A 19,165-nucleotide genomic window follows, 5' to 3' on the forward strand; every position below is an offset into this window, starting at 1 on the left:
AGGAGGGGAAGGTTTCCAAACTCCTTTGATGAGAAATATAACAAATGTGCTTGTTTTCATGTGAACTATTGATTTGTGACATAAAATTGAAAAGAGTGGTTACTGGTAAAATGCCATTGCCCGGTTGTGCCAATGTGGCTAAGCTGTTTAACTATTTACTGGAAGGCTTTAGAAAATAAAAGTCTGTTATTCTTGCGGCACAAAATAAGTCCGGTCCTGTGTCAAAATGAAACATACCGTGAGCGCATAGAGCGGCTTGTAGCGTCCACGCTCTGTCAGTACGGAGGGGGTTAACCCGGCGCGCGGAGCTGCGGGGCTGAGCTGCGGGGCTGAGCTGCGGGGCTGAGCCGAGCACCAGACACTATTTGCATTCATGAAAACTTCCTGGTTCTGTACAGGTGAAGGCAGACAGTGCGGGGAGGAGGAGGCAGCAGGCTGAGCTCACCCCACACCGGAGAAGAGGGAGCGGGAGAGGCTGCCCTGCCTGCACACACGCCAGGCGGGCATGTGAAGAGTGCCCCGCTACCATGAGTGACAAGTCCAGCTTCCTGCATATCGGGGACATCGTGTCCCTCTACGCTGAGGGCACAGTATGCGGCTTCATCAGCACCCTGGGGTAAGTGTGCCAGCTGCCCGCCTGCCAGTGGGGCTGACTGTAGGGGAGCGGCTGTTAGCTGTGGGCAGCACAAAAAGAAAGTTTGGCAGAGTGGTGTCATGGCATGTGAGTTATCCTGGTAGGATCTGCCCGTTACACATGGTGGGATTTTTCTTCTATTTGGAGAAGATGTGCCCATATTGCCGGTGGCATGTCCCTAAGTGTCTCCTGAAAGTTCCAGTTGTGGCAAAATATCAAATGTTAATCTGATCTTTAGAAAATTGCGCCGCTGAATGGCGAGCTCCAGTACTGAGGCGCCAGTGGCTGACTGGATTGTCCTGGCATGTTGGTGGTCTGGGCTGCCATCCGCACTGAGATTGCAGGAGCTTCTTCCAGCTGAGGCTGCCATAGAGGAATAAGGCCGGGCGCTAAGACCTACTGTACGTGTGAGCTGCAGGCTTCGAGTTGTGGCGCCAGCCATGTTGTGTCTTGTTTAGCACCATCATGTTCACAATAATTCAGTGCAATGTGTCATATAGCAAATGCACCACTTTAGTCCCCATGAAGCCACATCTGAAGGCACCATTGTATGGCACTTTCCCAGAGATTATTTCAAACCACCCATGTACAGATGTATCTCACTAAATTAGAATATCATCAAAAAGTTAATTTATTTCAATTCTGCAATATAAAAAGTGAAACTCATATATTATATAGAGTCATTACAAACAGAGTGATCTATTCCAAGTGTTTATTTCTGTTAATGTTGATGATTATGGCTTACAGCCAATGAAAACATAAAAGTCATTATCTCAGTAAATTAATTAAAAAAAAACACCTGCAAAGGCTTCCTAAGCGTTTAAAAAGGTCCCTTAGTCTGTTTCAGTAGGCTCCACAATCATGGGGAAGACTGCTGACTTGACAGATGTCCAGAAGGCAGTCATTAACATACTCCACAAGGTCCCAGAGTTCCAATTTTCATTTGGAAATAAAGGTCCCAGAGTCTGGAAGAAGAGTGAAGAGGCCACAATCCAAGCTGCTTGCAGTCTAGTGTGAAGTTTCCACAATCAGTGATGGTTTGGGGAGCCATGTCATCTGCTGGTGTAGGTCCACTGTGTTTTATCAAGACCAAAGTCAGCGCAGCCGTCTACCAGGAAATTTAAGAGCACTTCATGCTTCCCTCTGCAGACAAGCTTTTTGGAGAAGGAAATGTCATTCTCCAGCAGGACTTGGCACCTGTCCACACTGCCAAAAGTACCAATACCTGGTTTAAAAACAACAGTATCACTGAGCTTGATTGGCCAGCAAACTCGCCTGACCTTAACCCCCATAGAGAATCTATGGGGTATTGTCAAGAGGAAGATGAGACACCAGACCCAGCAATGCAGACAAGCTGAAGGCTGCTAAAGCAACCTGGGCTTCCATAACACCTCAGCAGTGCCATAGGCTGATCGCCTCCATGCGGCGCCGCATTGATGCAGTAATTGATGCAAAAGGAGCCCCGACCAAGTATTGAGCGCATTTACTGAACATACATTTCAGTAGGACAACATTTCGGATTTTAAAAACATTTTTCTAACTGTTACTAAAAAGTAATTTACTGGGATAATGACTGTTGTGTTTTCATTGGCTGTAAGCCATAATCATCAACATTAACAGAAATAAACACTTGACATAGATCACTCTGTTTGTAATGACTTTATATAATATATGAGTTTCACTTTTTGTATTGAAGAACTGAAATAAATTAACTTTTTGATGATATTCTAATTTAGTGAGATGCACCTGTAAGTCCTTAGGGTCAGCTCAGTAATACCTAAGTAATGGACAACTACCCTAAGGCCGGGGTCACACGATGCTATAAATCGGATGAGTGCAATCTGATAAAAAGAGGTATTGCACTTGGTCCAATGCTATTCAATGAGGCCGTGCAGATCTGTGTATTTTATCTCGGCTGTATTCGGCGTGAGTACAATATCACAGCATGCTGAGGTTTGATTCCGAAATCGGATGGCTGCGAGAAAAAAATATTGGATGCCATACGGACCATCAGAGTGACATCTGATTTATACAGATACTTTACAATTCTGTAGTATAGGAAACTGTAAACGGCCCTGTAAAGGATTCATAGCTGCTGGGTAAAAAAAACTGATTGTATACGGGCAGCACGCAGATGACAAGTGAGAAAAAATGTCTAATTGCTTGAGGTCCTCCCACTGGGACTCAGTACAGTGCTCTATTATCTCTGTCAGTCCTATAGACCATGAATGCACACAGGGATATATTAACCCATAACCCATCCAAAAGGTTTTTAGTTATTTTGGGCCCCCTTTTGCACATTGATCTTTCACTGGATCCTGGTACGGTAGGTATTAGACCACTGTGCATAGTCCTACATAGCCATATAAACACGGTTTTGGCTGGTGCGAACAGCACATGAGAAGATTTTAGCACATGCAATCAAGGTCACAACTAGGCTGTCTTGCTAATAGAGGTACAATAATGGATGAGGCGGCATGACAATAATGCTCATCCCAGACTCTAGTGCTCTGTTGGTCCACTGTGCTGAAAATATATGCACACACTTATTGCTATGGCCCAGAGTGCAAAGTACCTTTAACCATTGGAGCCCTTGGGCACAGGTGACAGTAACAGTATGTAAGCATAAAAATAATTTACAGCCCCTAGTCCCTATAGGGTCCTTAGGTTTCAATCTAGTCACTCTTATGAATAATGCAGCCTTTGGTATACAAATGTGATCATATCATCATTTAAATGGGGGCACCAAGACCCAACTTTTCGTGATGAGACTGAAATCCCTCTTCCTCTTGATCTGGATAGAGCAGCAAGCAAGCATGCAGTGTTACTTCATTCAAAGGTTAGGGAATGAGAAAGAGCCGAGTGCAACGACCGAATGTTTCTGCCCAGGCCCTTAGACATTGAATGGAGCATCAGTGTTGGTGGGGGTCCCAGGAGTTTGGCCTCCAGAGATCAGTCATCACTCACCCTTTGGATAGGAGATCAGAGGAAAACCCCTATAAAACGAGTTAGTGCAGTTTAGGAGTTAGCCTAAGAAATGTTTAAGCTATCAATATTGGGAACTCTGTTTAAGTATTTTAACAGTAGATAATAGTAGTATAGAGTACTGTAAGGTTATAAAACGGAGAGGGAATACGGGTGTTTTGGAAAGAATTTAGGTGTTAACATCCTGCAGTGCAACCGCACAGTGAGTAAATAGAGAGTATTCCGCCAATATTTGGACAGAGCACTGCACAATGAGTTTACGGGGTGCGGTGCTGCGATAGTGTGCCATAAAAAACATTCACATGTAACTATGTATTACTGTATGACTGCTCGTGTATGTGTGTCTTACATTGTAGCTGTACTTTCTGAAGACTTTGGCAAAATGATATGTCCAAGTTCTAAGAAACCCCCGCCCCCCCCCCCAAGTGCTAATATGAAGAACCACAAGCGGAACATGTCTTCAGCTAATTCAGTCTACTCAAAGAGAGCAGCACTCTAATAACTTCTGCCTCTTTATTTTAATGACCTGGCATTATTAGATTTCAAAAGTGTAGTGAAAGTGCATTTACTTTTTAAGAATACAGTATATTGTATGTGACTATGTATTAATGTATTGGTATTAAGTATGTATAAGACTTAGAGCAGATTTCACAATGCAAACTGACTACATAATTGAATAGCTCTCTTAGACCTGATGAGACTAATGTATTTACTTTGAAAATCCATGTCAAAACGTCTGCATAATCCTGATATTAAAGGGAACCTGGGACTTTTCAGATCTCTAATATGGGCACACAGGTGATAGAAATGTAAATATATACATACCTGTATGGCCCATAGTAGAGGTCTGCTATCTTTTTATAAAATTCATTTCCTAGGCTTGGCAACCGGGGGACGCCAAGAAAAGCCCGCCTATTACTTAAATATTACCCCCTTCCCCTGCCCTCCCGTGCACATCACAGGGCCCTGTGACGTGCAGCCTGGATCTGCGCATTGCGCATGCGCGGGGTGTGCAGATCTAGAGTGCACATACCTAATTACCTGGAAGTGAGAGCTGCGACTTGCCACTCAGTTCTTGTTAATTACTTAGACTTCTGATGGCGGGGGCCGTAGCGCCAGCTCTGAGTGGGCACGGGGCTCACATGACATAACAAACTTACGTGAACCCTGGGAACGTGAGTGCTGACACCGCTGGAACGGCGCCGGCAATGGAAGGGGCTATAAGTGTTGTTATTTAAATGGGGCCAAAATGGGGAATGAGAAGGGGTTGTTCAAGTAGTGGACAACTCCTTTAAGGGTCATTCATCCTAGAGATATCTGATGTCTATTTCTAGCTTTAGGCCGCCAAGACCATCAAAATACAGGTGACACAGGTCTCTCCTAGATAATACCCTACAGCTTCATATACTCTACACTATAATTATGTAGAATTTGTCTGGCTGGCCATTATTAGACACAATGCCTTAGGCAAGCTAATACTTTGGGATAGCTTGTTTCAGGTTAATGAAAAGTGTTTTTGAAAACAAACAAACACATATATAACTGTAGTATATGTAGATGTGAAGGATATGCATAACTTTCTGCTATAGTATGCTCTGCATCGTAATATCAGTACCTTGTGCACATAAGCCATGTATTCGGTAAAATGCCAGCGTCTATTCATCTGTATGTGTTCGGTACAATGCTTTCATTGTGAGCTATATTTACTAGCAGGCAGAAAGGTATGTTCAGTTACGCTTCTTTTCTCCTTATTTGGCACCTGAACAGCGAAAATTCTCAGTGTCCTGTTAAAAAACTCTTGTCTCTCTGTATAGTGGTGCCATAGATGTCTCTTGAATGGGTTAAGGAAAGTTCTGCCTCTGTGCCTTGCAGATAAAGAGAGGAAATGAAGTGTGTGTGGTGGGGGGCAAGGGGGAAGAAGAGGCAGGGGACTATGTGTTCCTTGTCCTGTCATCCAGTCATTGCCATAGGGATCAGCAGAACACATTTTTTAAGCAGTGACATTTTCTTGATTTTAAGAAGTCGCCTTGTCTTTTGGCTAAATCATTGGGTTTAGAAATGGAGAAATGGAAGAATATACTGTATGTGTGTGTTTATGGGTGGTAATATTGATCTGGCATTGAAAGCATTGTAGGTACTATGTGATTGCATTACTGGCTATTCCCTCATAAAAGTGACCATATGATGCTGTGGTGGTCTGCTATCAGTTTTATAAGAATACAGACTGTCATAAATGTAATCCTTTGTTTGCATAATTAACTGGCAGCAAAGCAAGAAAGAAGCATTCTCTATAGGATCATTAACCATTTCCTACAATAGCTGAGAAGACTGTACACTAGACTGTGCACTCCGGGTTTACCCTTGCTCTAGTGTTTTTTATTTCTCTTTAGTCATATAGGTATATTGTATGACTCTTCATTTTCAAGGAGGCCAGGTTAGCAGGTTTCACCGCCATAGAAGAATCTAAAGAATTCTTAGAATGGTCAGTATAATTGGCCACATCTTTAAATTTTGTTTGAGAATCAGCTTATCTTATGTTTTCTGTGCTAATAACCTGCTTTATGGCTTGGAGCCGTCACTTGTTCAATATGTGCTTATGAGTAATAATCTGCAGGAGGTTCCTTGGAGTTCCCATGAATAGATGATTCATTTAACCATAGGACAAACTTTCATTGTTCAAATTCTGCACTACGAAGAAGTTAAACCCAATTTTCCCTTTCAATTTTTTAAGGAGAATCTGTCACCAGGTTTTTACCATCTCATCTGAGAGCGACATGAAGTAGGGGCTGAAACCCTTATTCCAGCGATGTATCACTCACTGGACTGCACGCTGTCACGTTGATAAAATCACTGTTTTATCTGCTGCTGATCTGCCAGTTCTCTCAGTGCTGAGCTGTGTATAACCCCACACCACTGACAGGAAGCTGCCGGATTGGCCAGTCAATCACAGCCCTCTGGGTGTGGGGACCGCTAGCATGCATCCCCGCACCTGCTCCCGTGCCACTCAGCACTGAACTGTCACTGTGTGTTTACACGCAGTGACAGTTCAAAATCATGATGCTTGTCATTGGTCGTAAAGGGGTTAACTTCATAGGTTTTCAGACTTATTTATTCACACTTCCAAGGTCCAGCTTTACCTCCCATCAGTGCAGCGCTCTTTGTTGATCAGCTGCAGTGGTGACGCCAATCACTGTGCTCAGCAGCTCTGCCTTGGTATACAGAATGGGTTGCTGAGCACAGAGATTGGCTGGAAGGTTTAAAAATGCTGTAGTCACAACATCACTACTGCAGCCAATCAACAAAGACCGGAACAGCAGTGGAGAGGGATCGCTAGATCGCTCATGTCAGCTGCATCTTAAAAACATCTCCAGAATCCGACCTTTTCTTACCTTTGAAACAGCAAAAATCCTTACTGTCAATCTTATTCATTCTCGTCAGGACTACTGCATCGCCACTTCAGCGATACCTCCACCCTGTACCAGTCATTGCACTGGTTGCTCATTTGCTACAGAATACAATATAAAGTCTCTCTCATCCACAAAACTCTCTACAATTCTGCACTATCATACGTCTCCTTCTTCATCTCAGTCTGTCACCCTACTCGTGCTCTCCATTCTACAACTGACCTAAAACTAACATCCTTCATAATCTGAACTTCACATCTCCGTCTCCAAGACTTCTCTTGTGCTGCACCAGTTGTCTGGAATGCACTACCCCGAATGATCCGATTAATACTTAGCCCCCACATTTTTAATCATACTCTAACCCCTTCATGCTGTGCCCCTTTTCCATTTTTGCGCTTTTGTTTTTTGCTCCCCTTCTTCCCAGAACCATAACTTTTTTATTTTTCAGTAAATATGGCCTTATGAGGGCTTGTCTTTTGCGGGACGAGTTGTACTTTTGAAGGACACCATTAGTTTTACCATATTGTGTACTGGAAACCAGGAAGAAAATTCAAAGTGCAGTGAAATTGCAAAAAAAGTTCAGTTCCACAATTGTTTTTTTTTTTTGTTTACCATGTTCACTAATTGCTAAAAATGACCTGCCATTATGATTCTCCAAGTCATTATGAGTTCGTAGATCCCAAACATGTATAGTTTCTTTTTTATCTAAATGGTGGAAAAAAATCCAAAGTTTGTTAAAAGAAAAAAAAAAAGTCGCCATTATCCGAAACCGGTAGCGTCTCCATTTTTCGGGATCTGGGGCCAGGTGAGGGGTTATTTTTTGCGCGCCAAGCTGATGTTTTCATTGATGCCATTTTGGTGTAGATACTATCTTGTGATCGCCTTTTATTGCATTTTATTGCAATGTTGCGGCGACCAAAAAAATCGTAATTCTGGCATTTTGATTTTTTTTCTCATCACGCTGTTTAGCGACCGGATTAATTATTTTTATATATTGATAGATCGGGCAATTCTGAATACGGCGATACCAAACATTATATTTTGATTTTTTTTTAATTATTTTATTTTGAATGGGGCGAAAGGGGGGTGGCTTGAACTTTTTAGATTTTTTTAATTTTTTTAATATTTTTTAAAAACGTTTTATACTTTTTACTGGCTTCAATAGTCTCTGTGGGCGACTAGAAGCTGCGATCGTCTGATCGCCTGTGTTACATATAGCAGGGCTTCAACCCAGCTATGTGTAACAAAAGTGCTCATCAGCTGTGAGCGCCGACCGCTCATAGCAGATCGGCTATGACAATAACAGGGGTCTCCTGCAGAGTGGCCTAGTCAAAGTCCTGACCTTAATCCGATTGAGATAATGTGGCATGGCCTTGAAAAGGCTCAGAAGCCCTCTAATGTGGCTAAATTACAACAATTTTGCAAAGATGAGTGGGCCAAAATTCCTCCAGACTGTTGCAAAAGACTCATAGCCAGTTATCGCAAACATTTGATTGCAGTTGTAGCTGCTAAGAGTGGCCCGACCAGTTATTAGGTTTAGGGGGCAATCACTTTTTCCTCACAGGGCCCTGTAGGTTTGGATTTCTTTTTCCCCTGATAATAAAGACTTTCATTTAAAAGCTGCATTATGTGTTTACTTGTGTTATCTTTGTCTAATATTTAAATTTGTTTTGTAATCTGAAACATTTAAGTGTGACAAACATGCAAAAGAATAAGAAATCAGGAAGAGGGCAAACACTTCTTCACACCACTGAAGAGCAACAGTTATAACCAGAAATAATAAACTACCAATGTGAAAAATAAGCTTAATACAATAACAAATGGTGTGTGTGACACTCCTCATGTGACTGCCCAGATAAATAAAAAAAGCAAACAAATGTCAACACTATAGGAAATGTTTTACCAAGCAGGTTAGACAACTAAATCACTACAAACACATTCAAATAGCACACAGTTCAAAATGTATGTAAAGTATAAGCAGACACCGTTGGGTTGGTATGACTTCTGACATTGTATTCAAGGGAAAACAGGGTAGGCAGCCTTCCCATAGATTATTGTGTGGGATGTGGTGGGTGTTTGGGGTCAAACCTGGAAACACTCCTGTGTATCCACACTGCATGTGAAATATACAAGAATGTTTCCTGCTTTTCACCTGAAGTCCACCCCGAACCCAGGAATTCCTATACTATATATTCACCGGCCCACTGCCATTTACCTGATGAAGGGTGTTATACCCGAAAAACTATTATCTACTCCTATACCTGTTGTGCTATGAAATGGCCATTTAGTGCGCAATTCTTCTCTTTATCTGCTGTGTTATGACAATGAATTATCATATATGTTACAGGAGATTTATCTCAAAATGGTGCATGCTTTTTGTTTCATTTAGAATAACCGACAGTGTTGCTTGAAAGTTTGTGAACCCTTAAGTAATTTCTATATTTTTACATAAATTATCTCAGATTGTCATGCATATCTTAAAAGTAGATAAAGAGAACCAGAAATGATCCAATATCACAAGTGGCTAACAAAACAGCAGTGAGACCATTATGGCCAGGGACCATGTTTGCAAATGGCACCTTCCCAGGCTAAAAATAGCAGCTCACAGCTGCCGCATAAATTGCATGAATAGAAATGCTAATGAAGATTGGGTGAATGGGACTAGCTGACACCTAGCTTTTTTGTTTGGTGATGTCAAGGTGTCAATCAGACACAGACACAGAGTAAACACTTTATTTGAAATACAACAGAAACATTCTTTAATCATTCAAATAAACCAATATACTCACCCCAGTTCTGATGGTAATTCAAGGTTTAAGCAATGTCCCACCAAATAACTTTATTTAGCTCTAAAAAGCATTCATTGATGTACAAAAACGCATGCAAAAACCGCTTTGAAAATCCGCATGCGTTTTTCCTGCCAAGGAGATGCTTGAAAAACGCACAGGAAATTTCTGCTTCAAATCCTGACCGTGCGCACATAGGCTAAAGGTATGTGCACAAGATCGATATAGGCAGCGCTTTGAACGCAGCATACTTTATGCTGTGTCTAAAGCGCTGCACGCAGGGGAATCCGCATGTGTTCATTGAACCATGTGGATTCATTGCAATCAATACATTGTATTGATCTAGTTTCTCTTGAGGAGAAATTGACATGATGCGGTCTGGAAAGACACGCCTCATGTCCGTGTCCGCGGGTGATCCGCAGATGCACGGAAAAGCATAGTTGGCATGGGATTTCTTGAAATCCCATCCACTATGCTGTAACATCTGGCCGCTGCAGATTGCATGCAGCGCAAGTGCACTGCGTCCAATCCGCAACGATTACGGATCGTGTGCACGTACTCTACTTGTAAAAAAAAAAAAAAAAAAAAAAATTTCAGTGAGAGCTGCTCATAGGATTGCTAGAGAGGCAAATCAGAACTCCCGCTTGACTGCAAAAGACCTTCAGAATGATTTAGCAGACTCTGGAGTTGTGGTACATTGTTGTAGTGTTCAGAGACACTTGTACAAATATAGCCTTCATGGAAGACTCATCAGAAGAAAATCTCTCCTGCATCCTGAACCATAAAATTCAGGGTCAGAATTATGCAAAAGAACATCTAAACAAGGCTGATGCATTTTGGAAACAAGTCCTGTGGACCGATGAAGTTAAAATAGAACTCTTTGGCCACAATGATCAATGTGTGGAGATAAAAGGGTACAGAATTTCAGGAAAAGAACATCTCGCCAACCATTAAACATAGGGGTGGATGTCAGTGGAATTTTCTTCCTTACCAATTAGAAATCGTCCACACCTGAATTCGGAAGCTAATCTGTTATTTATTGATCTTGCGGCATGGAGACAAAATGAAAGCTAACAAATTATTACTATAACCATAATGTCTACCCTCATTTCATTCAATGGCAGTTATATAGGTAAAAATAAAGGCATGTCATAATAATGATTCTAGTACAGGAAAATATAATTAACAGAATGCAAAATGCAGCTGTCATGTGAAGATAACTTTTAATTCTTGCATTTTAACGAGTGAGCAAAGACACCAGCTAACTAGAAAGGAATTCAACAACAAACCCACAGATGTTCACTTAGAGATAATAATTAGTTGATACAAGACTGAGTCTAATACATATATATATATGCATATGTATATACAGTATGTACCTTCTAAAAGTCTATATAATAATGATTATTAAAATAAGCAAGAAATTTATTACAATTATTATAACAGTGGATCAATCATGCTTTGGGGTCTTGTTGCAGCGAGTGGCACGAGAAATATTTCACTGATAGAGGGAAGAATAGATTCAGTAAAATTTAAACAAGTTCTTGATGCAAACATGACACTATCTGTAAAAAAAAAAGCTGAAGTTGAAAAGAAGATGGCTTCTACAAATAGATAATGATCCTAAACACTCATCAAAATCCACAATAGACAACCTCAAAAGGCGCAAGCTGAAGGTTTTACAATGGGCCTCAGTCCCCTGATCTGAACATCATTGAAAATTTGTAGCTAGACCTCAAAATAGCAATGCATGCATGACGACCCAGGAATCTCACAGAACTGGAAGAATTTTCCAAAGAGGAATGGACAAAAATCCCTCAAATCAGAACTGAAAGACTCTTGGCTGGCTACAAAAAGTGTTTACAAGCTATGATACTTGCAAAAGGGGTAGATACTAGCCATGCAGGGTGCTCAAACTTTTGCATCGGCCCATTTACCCTTTTGTAATATTTTAAAATGTAAAAGACGAAAATATATATATTTTTTTGCCTAAAATAATAAATTTTCTTTGTATCTTTAACTTTAGGCCTTTTAGAGATCATTTCATCTTCAACTTGATTAACTGTTCACAATAACAGTAATTTTGACCATGGGTGCCCAAACTTTTACATGCCACTGTATATCCTGTGCGAGTGGGTGGTCACGTGTCCACAAATATGTGATTTGCATACGTTAAGCCACGTGCAAACTAGATTCCCATTCACATCTCTCAATAGAAAATTGTAAGAAGTGGATGAGAAACTAGACCACGCATGACCACAGGTATGCAAAGTGTATACTTGCAGTCACACTGAAAATAGAGGGAAAAACCGTCAGTGTGCACATTGCACCCTGTCAAAATTCAGAAATCTGTAGTCAAATAGAGTAACTGAGGAAATTCCAGTTGAGCCTGAAAACCCCTGTAACCTTACCCAAATGCGGTTACAAGTACTAGATAGTTTGTGCTTTACAAATAGATGGATGACATGAGGATTTATGTTTTATGTGTCAGTTTAACGTTCTCAGGAACCAGTATTGTCACAACCAAAGAAGAAAAGGATAGCCTTGGAGAAATGTATGTACAAATAATGAACCAAATGGGAAAACCCATATAATTATCCCTCTCTAAACGGGCTATAAAATGTAACTTTTAATCTTTATATTAAAATGTGAATGTAAAGGGTATTAAAATATTATCCCTAATCAGCCAAAGTGATAAATAGAGTAAAATCTATGACGTTGTGATGGTATCATGGGGTTTCATCACTAGAGCAGAATGGGAAAGATAACTTTCAGCACATGTCCCCCCAACATGTTTCACTGCACTAGCGGCATCATCGGGGGATGGGACACTAACATGAATGGATTGGAAAGTTACAGAGAACTAAATTTGCTATTGGATGGCGACTTCCATGGTGTCAATGAGATATGATGCATATTGTGTGAACGAATCATGGTGCTCCTTATATCAAATTTATGCTAGGAGACAATTGGCTAGATATTTGGCTACCTGCCAGTGGTGTAAATGAATATGTGGTCATTTCCTCTATTTGGTTAAACACCTTTCTATTGGTTATAGAAAGCCCAATTGGTTATTGGACTTTAACTACCCTGAAATACATTGGGGAATAGAAACCTGTAGTTCCAGGAAAGGTAATAGGTTTTTGACAACTATGAGAGACAATTACCTTTCACAACTGGTTCAGGACCCAACAACAAGGGGGGCACTGCTAGACCTAATATTAACCAACAGGCCAGACCGCATATCAAATATATGAGTTGGGGGTCACTTGGGTAATAGTGATCACAAAATAATAAGTTTTCATTTATCCTTTAATAAGATGTGTAGTAGAGGGGTTACAAGGACACTAAATTTCAGGATGGCAAATTTCCAACGGTTGAGAGATGATCTTAGTGCAATAAACTGGGACAATATCCTGAGACATAAAACTACACAAAGCAAATGGGAGACATTTATTAGCATCCTGAATAGGATCTGTGCACAATATATACCCTATGGAAATAGACAGGCTAGAAATAGGAGGAAACCACTATGGCTAAATAGAGCTGTAAGGGGCGCAATAAGTGACAAAAAGAAAGCATTTAGAGAACTAAAGCAAGTAGGTAGTGATGAGGCATTAAATAAATCTAGAAAATTAAATAAATTCTGTAAAAACCAAATCAAGGCAGCAAAGATTGAGACAGAGAGACTCATTGCCAGAGAAAGTAAAAATAATCCAAAAATATTCTTTAACTACATAAATAATAAGAAACTAAAAAATGATAGTATTGGCCCCCTTAAAAATAGTCTGGGTGAAATGGTGGATGAGGATGAGGAAAAATCCAATATGCTAAATGATTTTTTTTCAACAGTATTTACACAAGAAAATTGCATGACAGAAAACGATCAGTGATAACAAAAATTCTACGTTAAATGTCACTTGCTTAACCCAGCAGGAAGTACGGCGGCGTCTAAAAATCACTAAAGTTGACAAATCCACTGGCCCGGATTGGATACTTAATTCCTGCAGTACTCGCGGGTGTAACGTCGTAGATTTACCATTATTTTTAATCTTTAAAGATTCCATAATAACAGGGTCTGTACCACAGGACTGGCGTATAGCAAATGTGGTGCCAATATTGAAAAAGGGAACAAAAACCAAACTTGGAAATTTTAGGCCGGTAAGCTTAACCTCAACTGTGGGTAAAATCCTGGAGGGTTTCCTAAGAGATACTATACTAGAGTATCTGAAGAAAAATACCCAATATCAACATGGGTTTACGAGGGACCATTCCTGTCAAACTAATCTGATCAGCTTTTATGAAGAAGTAAGTTCCGGACTGGACCAAGGAAATGCAGTAGATGTTGTGTATATGGACTTTTCAAAAGCTTTTGATACGGTTCCACACAAAAGATTGATACATAAAATGAGAACAATGGGGATGGGTGAAAATATATGTAAGTGGGTTAAGAACTGGCTCAGTGATAGGAAACAAAGGGTGGTTATTAATGGAACACACTCAGACTGGGTCACAGTTAACAGTGGGGTACCGCAGGGGTCAGTATTGGGCCCGCTTCTCTTTAACATATTTATTATTGACCTTGTAGGGGGCATACAGAGTAGTATTTCAATATTTGCAGATGACACTAAACTCTGCAGGGTAATCATTACAGAGGAGGACAATTTTATATTACAGGAGGATCTATGTAAACTAGAAGCTTGGGCTGATAAATGGCAAATGAGCTTTAATGGGGATAAATGTAAGGTAATGCACTTGGGAAGAGGAAATAAAATGTATAATTATATGCTTAATTGTAAAAAACTGGGCAAAACTGTCACTGAAAAAGACCTGGGTGTATTGGTGGATGACAAGCTCACGTTTGGTGGCCAGTGTCAGGCTGCTGCTGCAAAGGCAAATAAAATAATGGGATGCATTTAAAGAGGCATAGATGCTCATAAGGAGAACATAAGTTTACCTCTAGAATACTGTGTACAGTTCTGGTCTCCGGTGTATAAGAAAGACATAGATGAACTAGAGCGGGTGCAGAGAAGAGCGACCAAGGTTATTAGAGGACTGGGGGGTCTGCAATACCAAGACAGGTTATTACACTTGGGGTTATTTAGTTTGGAAAAACAAAGGCTTAGGGGTGATTTTATTACTATGTACAAGTATATGAGGGGACAGTACAAAGACCTTTCTACTGATCGTTTTACTCTGAGGCCAGAGACAGGGACAAGGGGCATCTTCTACTTCTGGAGGAAAGAAGGTTTAATCATAATCACAGACAGGGATTCTTTACTGTAAGAGCAGTGAGACTATGGAACTCTCTGCCGCATGATGTTGTAATGAGTGATTCACTACTAAAATTTAAGAAGGGCATGGATGCATTTCTTGAAAAGTATAATATTGCAGGTTATATATACTAGATTCCTTGATAGGACTTTGATCCAGGGAACTAGTCTGATTGTTGTATGGAGTCGGGAAGGAATTTTTTTCCCCATTGTGGAGCTTAGTGTTTGCCACATAGGGTTTTTCGTCTGGACTTAGTCTTCCTTCAACCTTAAAAACTATGGTACGATGTTACTATGTTATGGGATATATACAGAGGCTATATATGGGACACATGTCTAGCCGGCAGCCATTCATGTTAGTGTCCCATCCGTTGATGACGCCGCTAGTGCGATGAAACATGTTGGAGGGACATGTGCTGAGATTTATTTATCCCATTCTACTCTAGTGGTGACACCCCCCGGTACCATCAGAACGTCATAGATTTTAGTCTAGTCTATTCATCAATTTGGCTGGTTAGGGATAATATTTTAATACCCTCTACATTCACATTTTAATATGAAGATTTAAAGTTTAATTTTATAGCCTGTTTAGAGAAGGATAATTATATGGGTTTTCCCATTTGGTTCATTATTTGTACCTACATTCTTCCAAGGCTATCCTTTTCCTCTTTGTTTGTGATACTTGAATATTAGGGTTTATAGCCCATTTATGAGGAATTATATTGGGTCGCTGTACCCTTTGAAATACTCCCGTCATAGATTATGGCTGGGTTTCTCTCTCAACAAATAAATTTGAGGATTTATCAGCAGAGGCATTAAAATTTTTTTTCAAAATCAGGAGTCTCTGATAATTCTGGAAACACTGATATACCATATTTTTCGGACTATAAGACGCAAGGGACCATAAGACGCACCTAGGTTTTAGACGAAGAAAATAGAAAAAAAATGTAAGCAAAAAACGTGGTCATGATACCCTGTTAAGGGGGAGGGGGTCTGCTGCTGACACTGTTATAGGGGTAATCTCCCCCAATACTGTTAATATCCCCCATCCTGGTATATATGGCCCCCTCCTTCCTGTTATACGTGGCCCTCATCCCCATCCTGATATGCATGGCACCCCAGTCCCCCATCCTGGTATGCATGGCCCCCTCATCCCCCATCCTGGTATGCATGGTACCCTCATTCCTCTTCCTGGTATGGATGGCCCCCTTCATCCCTGTATGGATGGCCCCCTTCATCCCTGTATGGATGGCTCCCCTCATGCCTCATCCCTGTATGGATGGTCCCCCTCATGCCTTATCTCTGTATCTCTGTATGGATGGCCCCCCTCATGCCTCATCCCTGCATGGATGGCCCCCCTCATCCCTGCATGGATGGCCCCCCTCATGCCTCATCCCTGCATGGATGGCCCCCCTCATGCCTCATCCCTGCATGAATGGCCCCCCTCATCCTTGTATGCGTGGCCCCCCTCATCCCTGTATGTATGCCCTCACTCATTCTGGTATGCTTGCCCCCCCCCTGATTCCTGTCATGCTGCAGAGAAAAAAATAAACTTTCATTCTCACCTCCTCTCTCCTCCAGTGCTGCGTCTCTCTCTGTGCCGGAATGGTCACTGCTCCCCACACTGGCACTGCGTGCGTGGAGAGCAATGACGATTAATTCTCCCTAATAGCGCGTATACTGTAGCCACAGAACGGCTCCTGCGCTTGGCGGTCAGCGTGCCCGCTATTAAAGGTCATTAATATTCACCACACCCATGGGCTGCGGCTACAGCTTGCACGCTATTAGGAAGAATGAATGGTCACTGCTCCCCACGCACGCAGTCCCAGCGTGGGGAGCAGTGACTATTCCTGCACAGAATGAGACGCTGCGCTGGAGGAGAGAGGAGGTGAATATGAAACTTTTTTTTTTTTCTCTGCAGCATGACCGGGATCAGGGGGTGCCATACATACAGGGATGAAGGGTGACCGTGCCATACATACCGGGATGAGGGGGGCCATACATACAGGGATGAAGGATGCCATACATACCAGGAGCCGCGCTGCGGGCACAGTGTGCTGGTTATTAAGGAAAATTAATACTCAATGCTCCCCATGCCCATGGGCGTGGGGAGCAGTGAATATTCATTTTCTTTAGTAGTGGGCAAAGTGCAGGTTGCAGCAGGCGGCTGTCGCCTCCTGTGCACCTCTACTCCGCCACTGCCGCTTTCCCCACATCCCCCACAACCCACAGCCACAGTATTTATGTATATCGGACTATAAGACGCACCCCCCACTTTCCTCCAAAACTTTGGAGGGAAAAAGTGTGTCTTATAGTCCGAAAAATACGGTAGCTTTCCAGAATTTATTTAAAACGTTTAAAACTCACACTTGATCTTGGTGGGAAGTGACCAGTTTGGATACTTATCTCAAGCAGAGATTAGTCTATTGTGGCTTACGGATCTCTCTCTTAACTAACGCACATAGAGAAGATCAAGAATTTCTGAAGGGGTGGGAGAGATTAACTGAAAACTCCCTGCGCATGATTAAGTGCTTACTTGATTACGAAAAGGAATACTTTTCAAAAATCAATTTACAACTTGAGAAATGGGTTGAACAAAGTAAAAGTTTTGCCACTAATCCAGAATTTTAAGATCTTGAAAACAAACTACAAAAAAATCTTGAGAATTTCAAAAGAATTATTAAAGAGCGGAAACATAAGAAATTCATCAGAGATCTTAACGATTTCCAAACAGGCACTGAATACCAAAAATTATACACAAAACAAGATAAAGGGGCCGGTAGGGCTAGCAGTGATTATTCGGAAAGTGATTTATCAGAATCAGAAGAAACTAATTCACGTAAATTCTCAAAATCCCCAAAAAAATTTCTAAAAGAAAAATTTAATACCTGCAACTTTAATACTAGCACCAATAGAGGTCCAATTCCCAAAAGGAAGGATTACAATACATCGTTTCATAATCCCAAACATACCGAGAGAAATATCAATAGTGATCAAGATTTTGTTATCGAGGCAATCTCAAATCGGTGCAATATGTTCGGGGTCTTCTATGGATGCATCTTCAGATTCCTCTCTTGTACAACCGTTGAATATACAGGTTCAAAAAGCTCCTATATTACATCCATTGAATTCAATATCCCCAAATATGGGAGTAGATTTGCAACAGGGAAATATGGCATTACAAACAGCGGGGAATACACAAATACCATTAGAATTGTGTTTGACACCCACAACTTCTTCTTCTTTTTTAGGGGCATGCCAAATTCAACTGCACAACAGGAACAAATGGTCATATCAACAAGCGCCCAAATAAAACTAGCAGATGAGATCCAAATATTTAATTTATCATCAACTGTATTAAGAGAAAGACAAATAGATATTTTGAGTAGAGGATTATCATTTACTATAACCTCTAAAATGAACATCTTTAATTGGATGAAAGATATTAATCTTTTTGCAAGAAAATTGGCACTACATAAAATACATATACATCGAAATAAAGATTTGAATCAGCTTATGAGGAAGGAGTAGGAATCTGAGGATGCCCTTAATGAATTATTGGTTGAGAATGAGGTACTTTAATCTGCTCAGGACTATTTACATCTTTAAAACCCAAGTCACTTACAACCCCATCCTTTTGTACGTATCCTGCTATTGCAAGTTTTGTGGATTTAGTAACTAAAGATCTGGAAAACATCCACTAGGGTTCCATTTGCCACGACAACAATGTTACCCCAGAGGAATATGAAGAGATTGAAGAACTCCACAAGAATAATGACATAATAGTCAAAGCAGCGGATAAAGGGGGTAACATCGTTGTCATGGATAAGAATTTTTATGTTGGGATGGTGGAACAAATCTTACTTGATTCTGATACATATGAAAAATTGAGAACAGATCCTACGCTACAATACTTGAACGAACTGAAAAATATATTGGAAGACGGCAAAGGAAGAGGACTTATAAGTGAAGATGAATATAAATGTATATATAACAAACCTCCTACAATTGCAACTTTTTATGCACTCCCAAAAGTGCATAAACATAAAATGAATCCCCCCGGAAGACCAGTAGTCTCTGGGA

At 40.9% G+C, this 19,165-nt stretch overlaps 1 protein-coding gene across 1 annotated transcript in view; it reads left to right on the forward strand.

Moving 5' to 3' along the window:
* The first annotated feature begins 300 nt into the window (after window positions 1-300).
* The window catches only part of ITPR3 (inositol 1,4,5-trisphosphate receptor type 3), a 373,063-nt gene continuing 354,198 nt past the window's right edge, over window positions 301-19,165 (forward strand). Inside the window, exon 1 of the mRNA XM_073666508.1 lies at window positions 301-616. Coding sequence (XP_073522609.1) covers window positions 528-616 — 89 coding nt within the window. The 5' untranslated portion in view covers window positions 301-527. The remainder of the gene's footprint in view (window positions 617-19,165) is intronic.

Source organism: Phyllobates terribilis, unplaced genomic scaffold (genome assembly GCF_046119375.1).
Source record: "Phyllobates terribilis strain yellow unplaced genomic scaffold, ASM4611937v1 Scaffold_2__4_contigs__length_985480577, whole genome shotgun sequence".
Classification (NCBI taxonomy): Eukaryota; Metazoa; Chordata; class Amphibia; order Anura; family Dendrobatidae; genus Phyllobates; species Phyllobates terribilis.